Source organism: Leptodactylus fuscus, chromosome 7 (genome assembly GCF_031893055.1).
Source record: "Leptodactylus fuscus isolate aLepFus1 chromosome 7, aLepFus1.hap2, whole genome shotgun sequence".
In the NCBI taxonomy this organism is placed as follows: domain Eukaryota; kingdom Metazoa; phylum Chordata; class Amphibia; order Anura; family Leptodactylidae; genus Leptodactylus; species Leptodactylus fuscus.
In genome coordinates this window covers 112,999,522-113,021,926 of record NC_134271.1, presented here as the reverse complement: position 1 = coordinate 113,021,926, position 22,405 = coordinate 112,999,522, and the positions used below count along the sequence as shown (strand labels likewise).

At 43.3% G+C, this 22,405-nt stretch overlaps 1 protein-coding gene across 2 annotated transcripts in view; it reads left to right on the top strand.

Moving 5' to 3' along the window:
* RGS6 (regulator of G protein signaling 6) overlaps window positions 1-21,949 on the top strand; it is a 329,404-nt gene extending 307,455 nt beyond the window's left edge. The window contains exons 17-18 of one of the 2 annotated variants that reach the window (XM_075282890.1): window positions 3,987-4,040; window positions 20,713-21,949. In XM_075282890.1, the coding sequence (XP_075138991.1) occupies window positions 3,987-4,040; window positions 20,713-20,763 (105 nt within the window). In that variant the 3' untranslated portion in view covers window positions 20,764-21,949. The remainder of the gene's footprint in view (window positions 1-3,986; window positions 4,041-20,712) is intronic. The other variant, XM_075282891.1, reaches the window with a different exon arrangement.
* Window positions 21,950-22,405: the final 456 nt, after the last annotated feature.

The following is a 22,405-nucleotide window of genomic DNA, read 5'->3' as shown; positions in this document are numbered from 1 at the left end:
GAAAAAATCAATGCCTTCCTGACTCTTTTTGCCAGTTGGGCAGATCCCTGGACAATGGAATATGGTTGTATTCCATCATGTTCGGGAATTTATCTTGCATGTACACTGGGAAGCATTTCTGTCATATGCACCAAATACTGTATATCCACAGGAATTTACTTGTGGCTTTTGTCAACTAAATATATGTTGGTATAGCCCAAAAATGCAGGTAATAAATAGAATAGGAAGCTATACTATTCCATTCTACGACATACTGGTAAAATATTGGATATACTTTTTTCTTTTTAACATCATATCCTATAGGTGATAGATACCAGTTTTTGCCTTCCATCGCAGGCCTCCATTTGATATATACATTAGGAGCTTTTCCTGCAGTATGTGTCATGATAGAAAGGCTGAGAATGGTTTTCTTAGGGTTGACACAGAAATGTAGCACCTTTTTGAATATCTTTATAGTTTCAGCTTTGTGTGTTTGCACTATGAGCACCATATTCCTTGTAATGTAACTTTGTTCTATAGCCAAACATTATTGCTTTAACCTTACCCGCTTTCAGCAATATCAGCACATATTAAACTCTGCTGGTCTATGTGCATGTTTGTCAGCTGCTTGGATGTCACGTGTTAATTGTGTTAGCCTCCATTCATAATGTTTTGTAATCTTGTGGCTGCCTTCCTGTGGTCCTTTCTGACTCATACATTCTAATTGACATGGTCTGTTGTACTGTATTTCATAAGGAAAAACTTTCTTTTACTGCAATATTACTGAATAAACATGATTAAAAGTAGAAATAAAGATATGTTTAACAAATAAGTAGTCAAACTGTACAAATTTGTGTCAAATTTACTTATTAGCAACATTATTATTTAATATTATTTATAATGCAAAAAAAGCTTAGTGTGTTTTAATAATTATTACATATAGTTATTATGCAATAGATGAAATAGTTTAAATTGTTATAAAAGTTTAAGGATATCAAGTTTAGGACATCAATAATGATAAAAAAAAAAAAATGATAAAGGTCTTGTCTATCTTGTTATTTTTTTGAAGGCTTGGAGTGGCAGCGGAAAATATGGCATACTCATGTTCTAATGTCTTCAAGGTCCCTTGTTCGCTACTTTCTAATGCCCACACCTACGTTCTCATGCCCCCTCAACTAGTAACTGACTGAGACCTGTCACTGTAGAGGCCATTGACTGGCTGAGCGGGCATTTCCCTCTTTATCACGAGGGAGCAGGAGGCAGTGGGGCTCTAAGGAGCATTGGAACAGAAGTGATTGTTTCTGGGAGTGTGATTTATTTATTTTTTGTTTCATGCCACTCTTAACCTTTCCGTTAAAAAAATAATAATAATAATAATAATAATAATAATAATAATAATAATAATAAGATGGACAAGCCCTTTACATACAATTTTCTTTTTCTTCTTTTATTTTGAAGGTAAGGTTTATTTTTAGACCTGACTCAGTATGGACTGCTAAAACAGACTCCATATTATAACTCCTTTATTCTCCTCATGGTGCTTCCTTATGCACTATATTCTCTTTCTAGGGGAAAATATCTCATAAAATGGCATAATGCTGTCATGTCTTCAAGTTATGTTAAAGTGAGCCTTTTTACCCACAATGCTAACTTTGCACACATATGTCACTATGGTAACAGAAACTAGATAAACTTTGGAAGTTTAGCAATAAGTTATTCAACTTAGGGCGGGTTCACACTTGTGCCCGGTCTCCGCTTTCAGGTTACCGTCTTCTGCCCGAGAAACTGGAGAGGAGACGGAAACCCGGTGGTCAGTTGTGAAACTCATTCATTAGAATTGGTTTGCAAAAGTGTCCGCCCCTGAGCGTCTTCTGCCTCTCTGCGCCGAAACCATGTTTTTTATTCAGACATGCAGGACTTTGTGTCCGGTTTAAAAAAAAAACAAAAAAAAAACCTGTTTAGCCGCAGAGATCAGAAGATGCTCATGGGCGGACACTGAATGCCAGGTTTCCATCTCCTGTCGGCAGAAGACGGAAACCCACAAAGCGGAGACCGGGCGCAGATGTGAACCCGCCCTTACTGTAGTCATAGGATAAGTGATAAACATCTGATTACGGGGGGTCCCACTCCTGAGACCATAGCTGATCATGACAATGGGGATCCTATATCCCCCATTTGTAAGAAATGATGTTCGCAATTATGTGCTGCCATTATATTCAAATTCTAAAGGGCTGACAAAGATAGGCGAGCGCTGTGCTCAGATATCTGTCAGATCCATAGATATGGAATGGAATGAATATTATGTGGTAGTTAATAGGTGTATTTTTGGGGCAACCCCTTTAACAATTGAAGCAAACGAGCAACAGTATAACAGACACATTTTTACTCTGTCTAGAAACTCTTCCAAAAAATTGCAAAATAAAAAAAACCCTAAATAACAATAGTTAAATAATAACAGAGTTTGTTCACATGGCAGAATCTGGCACTGATTTTGAAGTCGGTGGCAAATTCCATCCTGATTGTGCCTCGGGTTGTTTTCAAAGGAAGGCAGAGGTCAAACACGGATGCTGAAGAAGTAAGCGTCCTGCGCGATACCGCTACGGATTCCATGACCGATCCAGCTGCAGAGTCCGCAGTGCATTTATCCTTCGTTTAATCCAGGATGGAAAGCTGGAGAGGTGGAAGAGGAATTTGAGTTGAATTTCGACATCAAATTCCTCTTCATTTTCTGCCATACATCCTGGTACTTGACTGCATGTTTTGTGGTTCTGGAGGACCTGCTAGCTCATCTGACCTGTTTTAGCAAATACATTTATGCTTCAGGAAACAGCAAATTTGGGGCACTTTCTTAGGGTGAAGTTTTGTTGAATACTTCTGTTATTCCTCCTGGAAATGTATTAAGGAAGTGGCAGTTTAGTATTACCATTTAAAGGGAGTCTGTCAGCAGGAAAATGGGTATCCAACTAATGATAGTACCTGTATATAGCGGGTTCTACACCTTCTAAAAAGATGTCTTTCTTATTCTGCATTATAGTTCTAATTGAATGATTAGCTTCATTTTATTCTTATACAAATTACCTGAAAAGGGTTTTATTGTTGTGTCTTTTGCTTCAAGGGTTTTGATGTTCACTTTTAGTAGCCGACCCTAACTGCAGACAAAGTGTGACCAAGTGAAAGATGTCACCTCAAGCAATGGGGGAAGGATTTTGGTAGCAGTTAGTGATGGCTATTTAGAGCAGAGTATGAAGCCCTAAACATCCCTAAAGCCCCTTTCAGCTATTTTCATGAAAATGGAGCTCCAATGAAGAATAGGAAAGGCATCTGTGGAAAGTGCATAAGCAGCCCTACAAAGAATTGTCATTATTTGATAATGATTTTTCTGCTGACGGGCTCCCTTTAAAGATCTTGTCACTACATACTCTGTCAATTTATTGAAAGACTTTGAGGAGGAATGACAAAGAAATGTCAGAACACAGAATTATGAAAAAAGATGTCACAGAATTCTTCTTATAGGGTTGCAGGTATTTACTAAAACAGGAACAGTATATATATTGGATTCAAATTGTTTAAAGTGCTAAGATCTAGAATAAAAAATAAAAGAATAAAAGAATAGTCTAAAATTTAAAAGTTAAAAAATTAAAATTTAAAGTGATTGAAATAAACTTTGAAAATAATACTACTACTAATAATACTTAAAATATTCTTTTGCAAAAAAATATTTACATAAGCAATAAAAAGCAGCTAAGAGCAGTATATAAATGTATGATAAATATTAGTACGTAGTTTTTTCCAAGTATATTTTATAAAAGATTAAAACAAAACAAAACAAAAAAAAAACATTACTTCATTGCTTTGGCAACCCGTTGTTAATGCTTCAATTGTTCAGATTTTTTTTTTTTTTTGGCTCTTCTGACATTTGCTAGCATAGTAAGTGCTCACTGCTAAAGGTTGAAGGCTTTTTTTCCGTGTATTTTTTTCTTTCCCAAACCCTTTTTTGTTTTTTTAAGACTGAGAATGAGCAAGGTCGTAGAACCTCCCTAGAAAAGTTCACTCGCAGCGTGGTAAGTTCTGGTGCAGTGATCACTTTTCCTTTTTTTTTTGCACACTTAAAAGCTGTGAAATTTAAAGTGAGTTTATATTGTTGCCTGCAGATTTGTGATGTTATATGTTATGTATGTAAATTCACATATATTGCTTTTGTGTTAGAATGCTGTATTGTGCTAAATCTGTTTGCTTATATAGGCCTGTATCGTTATGGATTTAAGATTGCTCAGACCTCTCAGTTTCATACACTTCACCTTATAAAACTCCAAATTCAATTTGTTTGTGTATGTATCCTAAAACCTTGCAGTACAATTAAAATGAGGTATATTTGTATGCATTTGATACCTAGAAAATGTATATGTGTATATATACAGAATTGAACATTGCAGAAATTGTGTAAGAGAGATATTCTATTACACCAAATTTATTTCAAGTGAGGGGGAGGAGCGAGATGGACTGCCCAGTAATAATGCAGAATGTGTGGGACTGCTAACCCCACCCTCAGCCTTGCTAACCAGTAAGCACAGCCCGGGGATTACGATAGTATTTAGCGTTCCATATAAACTGGAAAATTGCCTTCTTAGGGGAGTGCAGTTCATGTCTTAGGACTGCCACTGACTGCTGTGATCCACCCCAGTAGGGAAATGTGGAAGGGCTGCCATTTATCCAGGAGGGAGCAGAGTTCATTAAATAAGCGAGGACAGTTGGCCGAGTATAGGGAAGAGTAGGTCAAAAAGAGCTAGATGCCTAGGTAGGGGAGCGAGCAGTCTCTCCATTGGAAGTTGTAGTTAGTTGTAAGCAGCTGCAAAATGGGATCTGGGATAATAAGAGGAAGGACCTCAGTCTTAGTAGGATTAACCTTGTAGACTGATAGATTACTACAGTCCTTAAGAGATTACTCAGGAGATTAGGAAGGGTTATAGGGGGGTTGGTAAGGGTTAAAAGTACATCGTCAGCGAACAAGGTTACTTTAAACTCCATGTCAAGGACCACATTCACAGTAACATCCGTTTTGGACTTAATCTAGGATGCCAGCGGCTTAATACAGAGAGAAAAAATTAGAGGGCAAAGAGGACCCCCCTGACAGGTCCCATTATGTATGGGAAAGGGTGGGAGGTGGCATTGGGGAGTTTAACAATTGTGGAGGGTGTTAAGTACAAGGATCAGATCGCAGTTATGAAGGCTCCGGAAAAACCGAAACCCTCAAGGGTGACCAACAGGAAGGACCAGTCAAGGTGATTGAAAGCCTTCTCTGCATCAAGACTCAAGATAAGGATAGGGGTGACTGAGCGGTTGGCAACATCAATCAGGTCCACAGCCCTTTTGAATTAAAAAAAAAAATCATGTCCACAGCCCTCCTGGTGTTGTTTCCTCGCTGTCGGCAGGGGACAAAACCCATGTGGTCCTTATGGATGAGAGAGGGGAGCCAACTGTTGAGTCTATTAGCCAGGAGTTTAGTAAACAGCTTAAGGTCAGTATTAAGAAGGGCAATTGGGTGATAATTAGAGCAGCCCTAATGGTCTTTACTCAGTTTGGGGACTAAGGTAATGTGGGATGGAGCATCGTTTGAGGGGCAGGGGCACCCTCCAGGAACAAATTAGAGACTGCACAGATGGAGAACCAGTTCAACATGAAAGGCCTTATGAGTAGGAGAACCCATCCAAATCCAGGACTTTGACATATTGAAAGGCCTTCCCAATGGTAGTGATCTCCTTGTTAGTAATAGGGTTGTTTAGGGACCCAGAGCCAAAGTCGAAAGCTTGTGGAGGTGGCAAGCGACCAGATATACCTCTAAAGCATTTGGCAGGGAGTGGGATGGGGGAACAGGGAAATCTGGACAGGTCTGTGATCCGACCACGATATGGGGCCAATGTCTGCACCAGTCAGGAGACGAAGTGTAAGAGTATTACTAAAAAAAAAAATCTATTTGGTCTATTCTGGTATGTGTACTATGGGGGTGAGAGTAGAAAGTGTAGGAGCAGGCAGTGGGATTGCCAACCCTCCAAAGGTCATATAAGGTTGCAGACCTTATAAGGTGGCGGAACTCCCAGGCAAGGTGCACTTGAGGGACACCTAGAGGGATATCAGCAAGGAACAGCCGATCCATCCGCTCAGAGAAGATCATATTAAAATCTCCCAGTAGCAATGCCGCCCGGGAAAGTCCCGGAGCCTCCTCAGTATTCGCTTAAGGAAAGCAATCTGAGAGGAATTAGGAGCTTCAATGTTGCAAGGAACTATGGCGGCCATGAAGAAGACCCTCTAGTATAATGTAATGGTCCTGAGGATCCAAATGGCAAGTCATAATGCAGATAGGACAGGAGCGGGATAACAAAATAGCTACTCTCGCCATCATATGCCGAATAGGCGACGGGATAATAGTCACAGGCAAAGTTAAATGAGCCCATGTGATCAAAGTCGGTTTCCTGTAGGAAAGCTACATCCGCCCGGAGGGACCAAAGCTCACGCAGCACCATACGGCATTTGAGGTTAGAGCCCAGGCCCTTTACATTTAGTGTGATACACTTAGCCATTGGGGGGAAGTAAGGAGATAGTGTCAGATGTAGTATAAAGTGTAGCATAGACAGGTCTCACCCAAGGCTTCGCAGCAGGAGGGAGGCTCGGGAAGAGGAGGCTCAGGAAGGTGAGTTGACCACGGAATAGTCAAAGTCCTGGGACACCAAGCCTAAAGGAGCGAAAAAGGAAGGAAGAACAAGAGGGAAGGAGACAAACAGGGGAGCATAGACCAAAAAACAAACCAACAAAACATAAGTCAAAGTCATCATGGACAAGACTAAATCTCCTAACTGAGGGCCAGAAAATTATGTCCAAGGAGAGTGTACATCTGTACACCCAGTGAGACTGAATATAGGGCCTCACAGCTGGACTAAGTCCCCTATTAAGGGGAGCAGTAGTGAACAGTCAGTAGACAGTCAACTAGGGCCACCTGGAAGTGAAACAGGTGGCGAGAGTAGACTACGGGAGTAATGGGAAAGAGAGGGACCTGCCCTACCTGCTAGGCAAGCAAAAGGAAAAGATAGTGGCTATGGGACCAACCAGTGCAAGCATTTGGCAATAAACTGCACCCCTTAAGGGGGAGAAGAGAATGAATTCAGAGTGGATCGGGGGGGTGGGGGGTGGAGGAGCCTGTTGTCTTCAGGAGATTGCGCTTGGGGGAGGTTGAGATCGTCATCGTGAGGTTGACATGGTCCACACAGGCAGAGGTGATGACGGAGGAGGTACTAGTTCCCAGTCTGGTAGCTCCAGACTGCCCAAAGTCTCACAGAACTGAGCCAGGTCCACATGTGAATATAGGGTGGCGAAACGTCCATTCTGTCGGGCCATGAGGGCAAAAGGAAAGCACCAATGATAGGGTATTTGTCGGTCACATAGTAGTTGGAGCAGGTGGTGGAGATGTCTCCTTTTCTGTAAGGTAATCCCAGAGAGATCTTGGTATAGTTGGATCTTTGCACCGTCAAAGTCCTTAAGATGTCTGGCTTTGACCAGAATGGCTTCCTTTACAGCAAAGTCATGCACACAGCAGATTACATCTCGAGGGGTGGGACCAGTGTCCTTAGGGTGAAAGACTCAGTGTACATGGTCAAGCTTTATCTTGTGGGATGGAGGTTCCTGCAGAATGGAGTTGAATATCGCCTCCAAAGTAACATGTAGGTCCTCCACCTGGTAGGGATCAGAGAGGCCCTTGACTCTAATGTTGTTACATCTTCCCCTGTTATCCAAATTCTCCAGATGGCTTTGCATGTCTGTAATAACTTGAGCTGAGAGACAGAAACATGGGTCTGATCATGGTCATCTTCCATGGTATCAACCCTGGTTGCGATATTTTGGAGATCTTTTCTCAGCATTGAGATTTCTTCACAAATTTCTGCCTGACAGGTCGCAGACTTCAGAAACGAGAGAGTGAAAATCATCTTTAGAAGGTAGATTAATGATCAATTGGTGCCTCTGTGATGGGACAGGAGATGCTAGAGGAACACTGTCTTGGTGGTACCCAGGCAGAAGGGTAAAGGAGGGTGAGTCCTGAGAGACTACTGTAAAAGGGGCAGAGAGGGGGTCGCCCCTAAGTCCACATTATCTCCCTCAGGGGGTGCTGAAGAGGTCTGGGGAAGCTGCTACAGAGGGTCTGGCTAAGGGAGCCCCAGTCATGACCACAGTAAAGTGCTCCTCTGCCCTCAGACCAGTGGTGGAGGCAGCAGGAGAAGGTAAGGCAGGGCTTCAGGAGGACTAGAGCACAGGCAACTTAGATTCTTGTTGGGAACTCCCTCCTAACTTGGGGGAAGAACCCGAGGAAAATAGCCTCCCAGACATAACACTGCTGGATGATGGGGGAGAGTACCTGCTAGAGACATCATTTCAGATGGAGGTAGCAGCAAAGCTGAGGGAGATAACAGCAGAGCTGCTGCTGAAGTTTCTGGAGCCTCTTCAGAGTTGTAGCACTGCAGCTACGATGAGTGCTGGGAGGCAGGGCCGGCGTCAGTTCCAAGGGAGCCGGTCTGGGTTTCTGGGATGCTCCACTGCAATACAGTGCTGGTGGAGAAAAAAAACACGGGGTCTGCGGCTTGAGACTCCCTCCTGATTAGGCCGATTCATCCAGGCCTAATCAGGAGCAGGATGCCACAACAGAATGCTGAAGCACTGCATTGGCATCTTGTCGCAGCTAGACCGCAGCGAAAATACTGGCAGTGGAAAATGAAGATGGATTCCTCTTAATTTTCCACCATGTGACCATACCTAATCTGATCCGCTTTTATGAAGAGATTTGTTCTATTGGTATTGTTGTGCATATGGTGTATCTGGACTTTTCAAAGACATTTGATACTGTAGCACATAAAAGGTTGTTATACAAAATGATATACAAAATGAGAATGTTGGGACTGGGAGAAAACATATGCTTTTGGCTTCACAACTGGCTCACTGATAGGAAACAGAGGGTGCTTTTTAACGGAATTACTCAGACTGGGTTATAGTCACCAGTGGGGTTCTACAGCGGTTAGAATTGGGTCCTCTCCTTTTTTTAATAAGTTTATTAATGACCTAGCATCGGGTTTACAGAAGCAAGGTTTCCATATTTAGATATTTGAAGTAATCAAGCAATATAGTAGAATATTATAGGTACCTATGGGGAACCTGGAAGTATGGGCAGAGATTTGATAAATGTAAAATTATGCATTTTGGTAAAAAATAATAATGATAATAATAATAAATAAATAAATAAAATTATTATGTACTTAAGAGTAAATTCCTGGGTAAAGCTGACACTGAAAAAGACTTGGGGATTTTGGTGGACAGTAAGCTTACCGTATATAATCAAGTATAAGCCAAGTTTTTCAGCACAGTTATTTTGCTGAAAAAGTCCGCCTCGGCTTATACTCGGGTCATTATGGTCATTCAGCAATATCATAGTTACAGATCCGGCATCTGGACCTGGCATACAGACACCAGGGCGGATGCTGGCCCGCAGCATCACCACGCTTCTGGCAGGAGCATGGCAATGCTGTTCATTTCAAACTGCAGAAGTACTTACGGTACTTCTGCTAGCAGGCCCGGAAAGCAGACCCCCCCCACACACACACACACACTGCTCTATCACATGCGGGGTGACGTGGCCACGTAACCTCAGGCCCACACACCTCCTGCCAGGAGCATGGCAATGCTGCGGGCACGGCACCCGCCCTGGTGTCTGTATGCCAGGTCTGTAGCTATAATGGCGCTGCTCTGCTCCATTGTGGTCGCCATGGCAACCAGCACCTCCGCTGTAACAGTGGTAATGCCAGAGCATCTCCGCTGTAAGAGTTACAGTGGAGATGCCCTCTGCGGGTAGTACTGGAAGCCTCCAAGGGAACCGGTGCAGGGAAGCGGCAGGCACCGCTATGACCCTGGAGAGAGAAGGGAGCGGGTGCGACCGCTCTCTTGAGGGTGGCCCTGAAGTGCTGAGGGAGATCCCCTGACGCCGGAAAGAGTGCTGAGGCCGGATCTGAAGGAAGACCTCGGCCGCCGAACCTGAAGGGGAACTGCTTCCCCTTTGGGTCCAGCAGGCCGAGGTTCTCTTTCAGGTCCACCCCTCAGCGCTCCTGCCAGGAATTCCTCTCCGCACTTCTGTAAAGACTCCCCAGCCTGCAGTGCTTTTCTTTTGCAGGCTGCTCTATGCAGCCTGCAAAAGAAATGGCAATTTTTGCAATATATTGCAATGCATTAGCATTACAATGCATTGCCTTAATGATCAGACCCCCTGGGGTTCAAGACCCCTAGGAGGTCTAATAAATGCAAAAAAAAAAAAAAAAATTAAAAAAATAAGTAAAAAAATAAAAAAAATATTAAAAATTCAAATCCTCCCCCTTTCCCTAGAAAGGGGGAAATACTGTGAAGGGGGAATACTGTGAAACACATACATGTTAGATATCCCTGTGACCAAAAAACGCACGCTCTACAAATCTATAAAAATATTTTTCCTGTACAGTAAACGCTGTAGCGGGGCAAAAAAAGTTGTCTAACTGCCCCTTCCCTGAGACTGGGTATTCCCCCCCCCCCCACTTAGAATTCAGCCTGACCAAAGCCAGGCTGAATATAGGGTATCTGCAGTGCTCCTATTCAGTCAGGAAGGGGTTAATAGGAACACAGCAGATACCCTATATTCAGCCAGGCTGAATTCCAAGTGGGGGGAAAAACCCAGTCCTCAAGCTCAGGGAAGGGGCAGACAGACAACCAAAACACCCCCTCCCCTTCCCCAGCACCCAGCAACTACTGCGCCCAAAAACTCCGACCATTTTAATTTTTTAAATTTTCCAGTAGCTGCTGCATTCCCCCCCTCGACTTATACTCGAGTCAATAAGTTTTTCCCAGATTTTTTTTAAAAATTAGGGGCCTCGGCTTATATTCGGGTCGGCTTATACTCGAGTATATACGGTACCTTTAACAACCAGTACCAGGCTCCAGAGCAGAAAGAAAGCATGGAGCAAAGTGGTGAGTCACCATTTGTTCCTTAAACATCACTGAGTATGGAGGTATTGAGTGGCCATTGTACGGAGTGTGGGAGTACTATGAGGGACATTATATTATATGAGGAGGCACTGTAGGAGCCATTCTATTACATGGAGGGCACCATAGGAACATTATACTACATGTGGGGGAAATTATATTACTAAACTGTTTGGGATATATTTCTGACAGTTTCTGACAGAACTGTGAATGCAGCTCTGGACAAATATGGCCTTTAAATCATGATCAGTACAAAATAAATAATGTAGTTTATATCTCAAAATCTGCAACTATGAAGTCTTTGTTCTCGACAAGTTCATGCAGAAAATTAAGCAGTTGTGAGCCTGCCTATGTTAGCCTGACATACTTAGGTCTTATCACTAGGCAATGTATAAGGGGTTGTTGATGTATGAGTTTCTGTTAGGGCATAAAAATACAGATTCTGTTGATGTGTGGCTTAAAGGGGTTTTCCTACAGACATACCGTATTTTTCGGACTATAAGACGCACTTTTTTTCCCCAAAATTTTGGGGGAAAAGAAGGGTGCGTCTTATAGTCTGAATCCGCTGGCATCCGCTGTAATAGAGAGGCGGAAGCCGGCAAGTGATAGACGCCATTACAGGTGCCGGGGCCTGAGACATCGCTGCGCTCCTCTGCCCTGCATGAAGCCAGCAGCGGCAGGGGCTCCTCCGTGCCCCCGCCGCTGGTTTCATGCATGGCAGAGGATCGTAGCGATGTCTCAGGCCCCGGCGTCTATCCCTCCCCGGCATCCGCCTCTCTAGTACAGCGGATGCCGGGTCAGTATCAGCGGCCTCTTCTCCCCCGGGGCCGGTCCCCACCGGCCCCGTACCTGTAAAGTTGCAGGCCGGCTCCTGCGCGGCGATATCGCAGGAGCCGACCTGTTCGGGTGACAGCCGGGAGCCTAATGAGGCTCCCGGGCCTGTCACTGCTATATATTAGTATTGCGGCTGGATCTATGACCAGCCGTAATACTAATAGACAGAATGTCCCATAGACGGCAATACAGTTGTATTGCCGTCTATGGGACTTGCGATCAAGTGACCGCAGGTTCAAGCCCCCGGGGGGGAATAAAATAGTAAAAAAAAAAAAAAAAAAGCTTTAAAAATATGAAATAAATAAAAGTTCTAAATCACCTCCTGTTTTTTTTTTTTCAGTACAAGGTGATCTAAGCAATAGATATCCCCCAAAATGGTATAACTAAAAATTACAGCTGGCCCCGCAAAAAAAACGTTCTATGCATCCCCGTACAGCTGCAGGGTCACCTGTCAATGTGGCCTTGCAGCTGTTGCAAAACTACAACTCCCATATATTAAATATTTTACCAGTTTTTGCTTCAAAATTTTTTTCCCCTATTTTCCTCCTCTAAAACCTAGGTGCGTCTTATAGTCCGAAAAATACGGGTATTTAAATTTGTAGACAATTTTGCAAATATAAGTAATTAAAGGAGCTCTATAATTGAGAAAAGTCATTTTTAGCTAAGCACATATTTGCATAGTCTTTAGAAAGGTTATTCCACACATCACTTAACAGTATGGGTATTTTAAACTACACTTCAGAGTAGGCAAAAATAATAGTTAAAACTCAACTTTTATTAGTTATGATTAAAACCACATATATATAACACAATAACCTATAACTCTGAGGTTTATTCAGTCTAGTATTTTCAGTATCAGATTTTTCTAGACACCTCAGAAGTTACTAGAAAAAGCTTGTATTCCTAGGTGCAAATCCACCTGGTCTAGTGTGATAAGAAACACTCCTTTTCAATCTAGTGTCTATATAATGCATGAGTGTTATACATAGGGCAATTAGGAAATATGGTTAGATCCCTAGAGTAACATAGTAATACGGGGACTAGGTTTGACTGAATCCATATGAAGATTGTCTGCTATATTAGAACACGTCTACTTTACAGCCATTCACCCTTTAGTCACATAACATGTTCCATATTAGATCCTGATGGATCCAGAAGGATAACCGCGGCAAAAAGTATAGAGATGCGTTCAGAACCGGCTATTTGAACGTTCGAGCGTTGAACGCATCTCTATACTTTTTTCCGTGGTTATCCTTCTGGAGATTAAGTTAATGCACTTGAGAAAGGGCTGAATGAAGCCCAAAACGCTTTGGTGTTATACTAGCGTTGTGCCTGTTACCCTCCAATAAAGATGATCCATTTTTGACCAGACAGCGCCATCAACACTCAATATTTTTTTCTTCCTTGTGACTCCTGGATTCCTATTGGCTAACTGGTAGATGTAAGGCGTGCTGCTCCCTCCACCTGCTTTGTCTGCCCGGTGTAGCAAAAACTCTACATGTTGGTTGTGAACGTTCTTGTCACAACCCAAACAGGTGAGAGGCCATTTGGTTTATGAACTACCTTTTTTTTATATACCAAACTGTCACCAAAAATTGCTACACTATCATTGGTCTGTTCGGTGTAACCTTGTATTTTTTTCGAATTGATAAGACCAGGAATACAGGAACTTTCTATATTCTGACTCCCAGCCAAGATTTTCATTATTATTATTATTCATTATTATCTTCTCCTGCATGTAGTGTCCCTGACTGATAACCTGACCACATTAAAAGAAATCACAGCTGGATTTCTAACAAGTGCCAGACCATAGAAAGTGCCTGCTTTCATAGCCATATCCTTTGGCAACCAATCAAGACAAACGACCATCACCATCAACATAGAGGAAATCTTTAATCTACCACAAAATGTTTAATTACTAATATTTGCAAAAAAAAATGTTTAAACTTCAATTGTCCGCAAATCTATTTTCTATGTTTGGATATGTTCATGGTGATACCCTTTAACCCTTTCAAAAAGAAGGGTTGTTTGGGTGTTAATGCTCGGTGACTTTTTTCTTTTTTCTCTGCCTTCCAAAACTCATAACTTTTTACTTTTCTATCGACATAAGGCTTATTCTTTGTGCAACGAGTTGTACTTTTAGTTGGCACAACTTTGGGGTACATGGTTTTTGTTGTTTTTTTATTACATTTTATTAGTATTTTTGGGAGGTCTGTCTGACAAACTACAATGCTATCATTTTTCGTTTTTATGGCATTCACTCTGCATGAAAAATTACATGGCAGCTTTGTCCGGAGAGTCATTATGATACTATATTTATATTGGTTTTACTAAATAAAACGGCTTTTTCATAAATAAACTATTTACCAGGGGTCACCGTATTCTGATGCCTATTGCTGTCTTACTTTTATGTTGATGGAGCTATATGAGGCTTATTTTTTTTGTATGTACAACTTTTTGTTCACTTTTATTGCTATTTTTGGAGGAGGGGAAGTGACCAAAATACATTAATTTGTGCATTGTGTTACAAATGGGACTGCTTGAGAGAGCAGTAGTATTACAGTGCTGAGTATTACCGTAACTATACCCGTTCGAGCAGTGCACAGCAAGCCATTGTAGTCTATGGGGTCCGTGTGCTTAACTGCACAGCGCTTGCAGTTACTTTGGTATTCCGTTCGGGGGGGGTCCTCAGGCGGACTCCTTCTAAACGGAAGCCAAACGCTAATGTGAACCGGCATAAGTGTATGATTACTAGGTGTCAGAACACTGAGACAGTCACTGATCATGAGAATGAGGGTCTCTGATTCTTCTGTGTAAATGAAGCGCTAGTGTGCAAGCATGACCACCATTAAGTCACTTCTGTAGAATTGATGAAGGTACAGTAAAAAAGTACAGCGTAGTCGTATAGATATGAATGCCACTTGGGTCATACATTTTCACTACCACTCTAATCACTCAGTGGACTTTGGGACTCCCATTCTTGTGATCGGTGGATATACCAGCAGTCAGTCACCCAATAATCATTGGATGATAAACGTTTTTTTTGAGGGGCAAAACAATTTAAGCAGTGCCTAAGTGTAAATGTAATATGTGCACATGGTAAAGAGTAGAGGGGGTGGTTCTAGCTATTGTTTACATGGTTATTAGTTCAGCCATTTGTTATAGGATGTGCAATTTAAAATTCAAAAACAGTCTGAAAAAAAATTGCAATGCATAACTTGACATAAAAACTAGTAGAGTATCTCATTACTGTAGACTTGATTCATGATCATGCTGTCCTTGTCAGCAGCATAAATGAATATTTCACTGTGTCAGCTCATTAATTTGTTGTCCTTGTGCTTGTGAAATGTTGACATGACATAGTGCAAAAATAATCTGGTAACCTGAATAATTTCAAGTCTTCCTTGAAGACATGAAGTTTAAACAGAAGTTTAAACAGTATTTAAGCAGCACCAGAAGATGCAAGGCTTATGGCAAATGGAAATATGCATCTCTTACATTTTGTTGGCACTTCAGTTTGGGGTCCAGTAAGTTTTGACTGTTAGATAACCTTTACACAGTGGCAGTAGCAGCTCGGCGGGCCCCTGATGTACGTTTATTTTAATAAGCCGGTAATGGGGCCTATATACTTACCGATCCTCGCTCTGGCTCACGGCCGCCAGCGCTTCCTTGACAGCAGGGATCAGTAAGTGAGGCCGCAGGCCTGCAAACCCAAACACAAACTGCTATCATTATACTCTGGAGTCTTTTCAGACCCTGGAGTATAATTATCAGAGGCCCAGGGGAGGTGAGGGAACATAAAAAAAACTCTGTAAGGTTGCATTCACACTGAGTTTTGTGGCGCTGATTTTGCCACAATAACTCAAGTAAAGAATTAGCGCTAAAAAACAGACTCCCATTGATTTCAATGGGTTCCGTTTTCCGCGCAGTACACATTGAAATCAATGGGAGGCTTTTTTACCCATTGATTTCAAAACTCAGTGTGAATGCACCCTTACTTACCTCACCTGTGCTCCAGCAGACTTCGGGCATGTTTGGTGACGTCATGTAGGCCAGGCTGGTATCCTTATGCGTCATGATGCAGGCCTGGCTCATGTGACGTCTTGTCCAACATTGAAGATGGCCAAAAGCAGTGGGGAGTGCTCCAGAGCCAAGGAGAGGTAAGTAACTTTGTTTTTTTTAATGTTTGTATTCTCTCCTGGGTCACCGATCATTATACTCTGGGTTTTCGTACCCTAGTGTATAATAATTGTTCTTGGATGGTCCACAATGGAGCATAATAGTATATGCAGGGGCCACTGTGGGCCATAATACAGTGTGCAGGGGCCACTATGGGGCATAATAGTGTGTTAAGGGCCCACTATGGGGCATAATATTGTGTGCAGGGGCCACTATGGTGCATAATAGTTTGTGCATGTGAAATGTTTGACTCAGGGCCCGGCCATTTCTAGTTACTGCCTTTACAACACCATCATGGATCCTGTTATTTGTCCACAAAGTCCACTCTACCATCTTGGATCCATAATGTATTGTGACTAGCATTATGAGCCGAAGCCCTGAAAAGGAGAATGTAGTAACAATAAAATAATATAGCACTATAATATTTACTTATATGGTGCACATTTTCAAGGAATTTTAGTTTTCAATTATTTTATGGACTAGCTGTAATTCAGATATGTTGGTAGGTCTCCATGCATAAACTACATACAAAAAAAATGAACAATATCTTTATGATCCACGTTCTATTTGGAATAAACCTCTATGACTCTTGGATGTCCACAACCTTGTAGCTGGTTGACCAGTTATCCTTTCTTGCACTACTTTTGGTGGGTACTAGCCACTGCAAATTGGAAATGGTCTGATCACAGTTTAACCCTTCTTAAAATCACTCACATTTTTATAATTTCTCATTTTTCTTCTTTCAGCGTATCAGCTTCAAGAACTGACCAGTCAATTGCTACGTAATATATTCAAACCCTTGACATTCAATGCTACTCACCTAACTTCTCAGAGGTTTTAGACTTGGACTAAACACAGACTCTTGTTGATAGTTTCCTATTTTTACTAAGAAGCCTATAGAACTGCACTAAGCTGGATGTATTTGAATGTGTTTCTTTGGGTAGCAACTGTAGACTGGGATATCAGTTTTACTGAACATACACATATTAGATTTGTGACCCCATCATTCCACCAAACAATGGATGAAGCTGAAGTTCTGGCTTTTTTCTTACCCTAGACTTCTCAGGATGTTCTCCCACCAGCTACTGAACTGCCTTTTGTATCCAGTGTGTTTGTTTCAAACTTTTTTTTATTTAGACTGTTTTTGGAGACTAACTAAATGAGTCTGACTTCTAGATGCAAACTCCATTATATAACAGTCATTGTTTTCCTGATGTTTCTATCTTATTGCAAATTTGTGGCCTTGAAGTGATCCAGGGATCACACTTAGAGGAGATCCTTTTGGATTACTGTATGAAGCCAATTTCAGGATATTTGATTAACATCCCAATGGGGAATAGTTTACATGTAGGCTATTAAAATGCTTTTGAATCCCTATGTATTCAAAATACCCCCTTTTTCACACAATTTCCTTGGTCTGTGGGCTGCTGAGAGATACTGTAGGGAAACCTTAGCCATATCAACAGGTGGAACAGAAGAAAAAAAAGGACCTGAGTAAAACTTTCACTGGTTTACTGATCCAAGGGGGAAAAGAAGGTAGTGTGGTATGTCTGTGGGACTTCCACAAGATTAAACAACACATAGAGAATGAAAGTAACAGGAAATGTTTATACTTGTATCCATGCTTGGTGACCTGTGTCATTAAAAGACGGTGTACCTAACCTTTAGTGGCAACTACTCTCCCAACCAGCTCTGGAGTATATACACCTGTTAAAATGAGTCTGTCACCGGAACCCAGTCCACTGATAGATAGTTGAGGGTCATCTGAATCAAATAGTATTTTACCTTGTGAATCCGTGTCTCTGTTGCTGGGATACCACTATTTTTGTTAGTATGCAAATGAGCTCTTTGGAGTAATGGCAATATCCTACTTTCTCAAAAGAACCTTTGCATAGGGGAAAAACACTGTTTGATTTAGGTGACCCTAACCTATTTATCTGTGGAGATGGGTTGATAAATTGGGTTGTGGTGACAGACTCTCTTTAACAAGTCAAAATAATATTTTGGTAGAACAGCACAGTGGCGGATCCAGGGTTTGCGGGGCCCTGGGCCATTGACTTTGGCGGGGCCCTACGCGCCGCAGCAAATTAGGCCCCACCCACTTTTATGTTGACCCCGCCCATTCTCATTCATTTTTCATGTGATTCCACACAGTATAATCCTCCTACAGTCACATGTAAATTATATGTCCCCCCTCCATCTCTCCCCATTTTCATATACACCCTTCATCTACCCCTAGTTTCATGTCCCCCCCTCTATCTCTGTCCCCAGTTTCATGCCATTCTCCCCCTTTATCTGCCCACAGTTTCATGTCCCCCCCGTCTCTGCCCCAGTGTCATGCCGTTCTCCCCCCTTCATCTGCCCCAATGTCATGCCATTCTCCCCCCCTTCATCTGCCCAAGTGTCATGCTGTTCTCCCCCCCTTCATCTGCCCCAGTGTCATGCCATCCCCCCTTCATCTGCCCCAGTATCATGCCATTCTCCCCCCTCTCAGCCGCAGTGTCATGCCGTTCTCCCCCCTTCATTTGCCCCAGTGTCATGCCGTTCTCTCCCCCTTCATTTGCCCCAGTGTCATGCCGTTCTCTCCCCCTTCATTTGCCCCAGTGTCATGCCGTTCTCTCCCCCTTCATTTGCCCCAGTGTCATGCCGTTCTCTCCCCCTTCATTTGCCCCAGTGTCATGCTGTTCTCCCCCCTCCATCCACCCCAGTGTCATGCTGTTCTCTCCCCTTCATCTGCCCCAGTGTCATGCTATTCTCCCCCCTCCATCTGCCCCAGTGTCATGCTATTCTCCCCCCTTCATCTGCCTCAGTGTCATGCCGTTCTCCCCCCCTTCATTTGCCACAGTGTCATGCTGTTCTCCCCCTCCATCTGCCCCAGTGTCATGCCGTTTTCCCCCCTTCATCTGCCCCAGTGTCATGCTGTTCTCTCCCCCTTCATCTGCCCCAGTGTCATGCCATTCTCCCCCCCTTCATCTGCCCCAGTGTCATGCTGTTCTCCCCCTCCATCTGCCCCAGTGTCATGCCGTTTTCCCCCCTTCATCTGCCCCAGTGTCATGCTGTTCTCCCCCCTCCATCTGCCCCAGTGTCATGCCGTTCTCCCCCCTCCATCTGCCCCAGTGTCATGCCGTTTTCCCCCCTTCATCTGCCCCAGTGTCATGCTGTTCTCCCCCCCTCCATCTGCCCCAGTGTCATGCCGTTCTCCCCCCTCCATCTGCCCCAGTGTCATGCCGTTCTCCCCCCTCCATCTGCCCCAGTGTCATGCGGTTCTCCCCCCTCCATCTGCCCCAGTGTCATGCCGTTCTCCCCCCTCCATCTGCCCCAGTGTCATGCCGTTCTCCCCCCTCCATCTGCCCCAGTGTCATGCCGTTCTCCCCCCTCCATCTGCCCCAGTGTCATGCCGTTCTCCCCCATCCATCTGCCCCAATGTCATGCTGTTCTCCCCCCTCCATCTGCCCCAGTGTCATGCCGTTCTCCCCCCCTCCATCTGCCCCAGTGTCATGCCGTTCTCCCCCCCTCCATCTGCCCCAGTGTCATGCCGTTCTCCCCCCCTCCATCTGCCCCAGTGTTATGCCGTTCTCCCCCACTCCATCTGCCCCATTGTCATGCTGTTCCCCCCCTCCATCTGCCCCAGTGTTATGCCGTTCTCCCCCACTCCATCTGCCCCAGTGTCATGCTGTTCCCCCCCTCCATCTGCCCCAGTGTCATGCTGTTCTCCCCCCCTCCATCTGCCCCAGTGTCATGCTGTTCCCCCCTCCCCTTCATTTGCCCCCCAGTTTCTTTGGGCCCCCTCCCTCTCTGTCCCCAGTTTCATGCCGTTCTCTCCCCACCCCCTTCATCTTCCCCAGTGTCATGCCGTTCCCCCCCTCCCCTTCATTTGCCCCCCAGTTTCTTTGGGCCCCCTTCATTATGTTCCACCTTAATATTTAATACAAAACAAACACTTACACTCACCTTCTATCACTCACCTTCCATCGTTCCCCCGACGCTCCTCTCTCTCACTCCAGTCACATACGCGATGCAGGAGCTGTGAGATCAGCTCCTGCTTAGCTCCGGCCCGGCTTGCGTGTGTAAGCGTGATGTGATGACGTCATCGCGCCTACACACGCAAGCCGGGCCGGAGCTTTAAAGCAGGAGCTGATCTCACAGCTCCTGCATCGGACGGACGCCGATGAGCTGAAATCGTGACAGGCAAGTGCCAGGGGGCCCCCAGAGGCTCTGTGGGCCCCGGCACTTGCCCGAGGCTGACCGGGACCATTTTGTTGGGGCCGGGTCGCGGGGCCCCGCTAAGCGCGGGGCCCCGGGCGGTTGCCCGGCTCGCCCGGCCCTGGATCCGCCCCTGGAACAGCACTTTAAAGGTTGAAAACAGTAAGTTCATGGATACATAAGGTGGGCAATAGGTAAAACACTGAATGCAGAGAGGAGGAACATCAGATTTCTAGCATTTTGTGAAACAATGCATTTTGGCGCTCCATATAGATTTGGGGGGTTTTTTTGTTTTGGTTTTTTTTTGGTCCAACATACATAATACTTTCAGACAACCCCTTTAATATGAGATAAAAAAAAAATCTGCATATTGTTTCTTCTTCAAAACATATTTTTTTGTTATAAAACCAGAAAAATCTCTTGTCAGTGTCATGGAAAATGCGACTTTAAACATTTCTCTGTATTTGCTTTGTCCTACAGGGGAAGTCTTTGACATCTAAACGCCTCACTGGCCTCATGCAATCCTCCTGACAACCCTGGACAGAAATGCTGTCACTCGGCACCTAACGCCCTCCAGAGAAGGAACGGTTTTAGGCAAGAAAATGGGTCACTGTGAAAGAAAGAAAATTACGAAGAAATTGGCATTCGTCCTGTCTAACTCAGATGTTCATTGTCCCTCAGTTGCATCAACGATTTTAGCTTGAGCAGCTTTCCAACGACCCTAAGTTGCCAAGTACTTTTCTTTTATTTTGTGTTTAGATTGATATTTGAGATCACACAATGCAGTAAAAGGAGGGTCAGAAAAGAAGGATGTTTTTAGACTAAATCAGCAATAACAGGAGACAAGACCGAGATCGATGTGAAACTGTCCATCTGTATTCTCCTCGGCATCTCGCTGCAACTGATATTTTCACCACCAAGACAACTACCTTTACATCAGTTCTTGTAAAAAAAAAAAGCCTGAAACTGCTAATTCTTAAAACATTTATGAGTCTGTTTCTCCTGCGTCCTAGACTGCAGACATTTGACTTTATTTTATGTGTGTGTGTGTGTCCCTGTCAAAGAGACAATTGACAACATTCGCTCTGCATAGTCTATCCTTCCAAGCGCATGATGCTGCTCCAAAGATAGCATTACAAGTCAAGGTTAAACACAAGGTTGTTAAAAAACGTATATAGCAAGTCATGTTGGTTTATTTCTCTTTTATAATCTTTAATTTGATTTATTTGCCACTGCATGCATTTCAAGTAAAAGCAGCACAATTGTTTACAGTATATGTCACTTTCTCTTCCCCATAGCTCATCTGCGGTGACCAGACACAAGCTAGACTGCTTGTAATATTTTTCTTTTGCGAAGTATCAGACTTTCTGAAGAATCATTCCAATGTTGTATCTCACAGTTCAGCGACTATTCGGCTGAGATATATTCATTAGAGAAAAATGGTAATCACTTTAGTTATAATCTAGTAAAGTGCAAGACATTTCCCACTGTAGTTGGCTATAAATAAACAAAAAACTTAGTATAACCGTAGAGAAGACAACATACAATGAAATGCAATTGATTTGTCACCTGTAAGACTAAAGGGTTATTATTATAGGCCTTTTTTGGAACTGTTGCATTGTCATTATTAAATGCTGATGGCTTTGTGGGTTACTGTAGCATTCTGGGTTCCTTCAAAACAAAACAAAAAATCTTACAGTAGTAAAAATGATTTGAAAAGAAATTGTCTGGGATTTAAAGCGCATTTTGTTCTTGGAGCTATTTTTATTTAAAGAGGGGAGGGGCTTTCACCACCTCCACAACTTTGCCTCCTTTAATATGCTAATTAGGCTCTCTACTGTCAAGTGGGCTTCAGCAGGCAGTCTAGGACCTCCCACCTGACAGTTGAGAGTTTAATTAGTATATTGGATGCTAAGTCTAACTGTACTGATTGCTTCAGAACAGTGGGGGCTAGAGAAGAATGTAAACTGCGCCGGAATCAGTCACTTAGAGTCTATTAAAGATTGTAAAAGTTGAAGTTGGCGAAGGTGGGAAAAGGTCCTATTTACGTCAACTGTATATCTGGTCCGTCTTTGTGCATGAAAAACAGAGTGACAGAAGTATGGGTATGGAATATGATATCACTGAATTTGATACACTGTATAAATAGAATGACTGACATTACATTATGTGA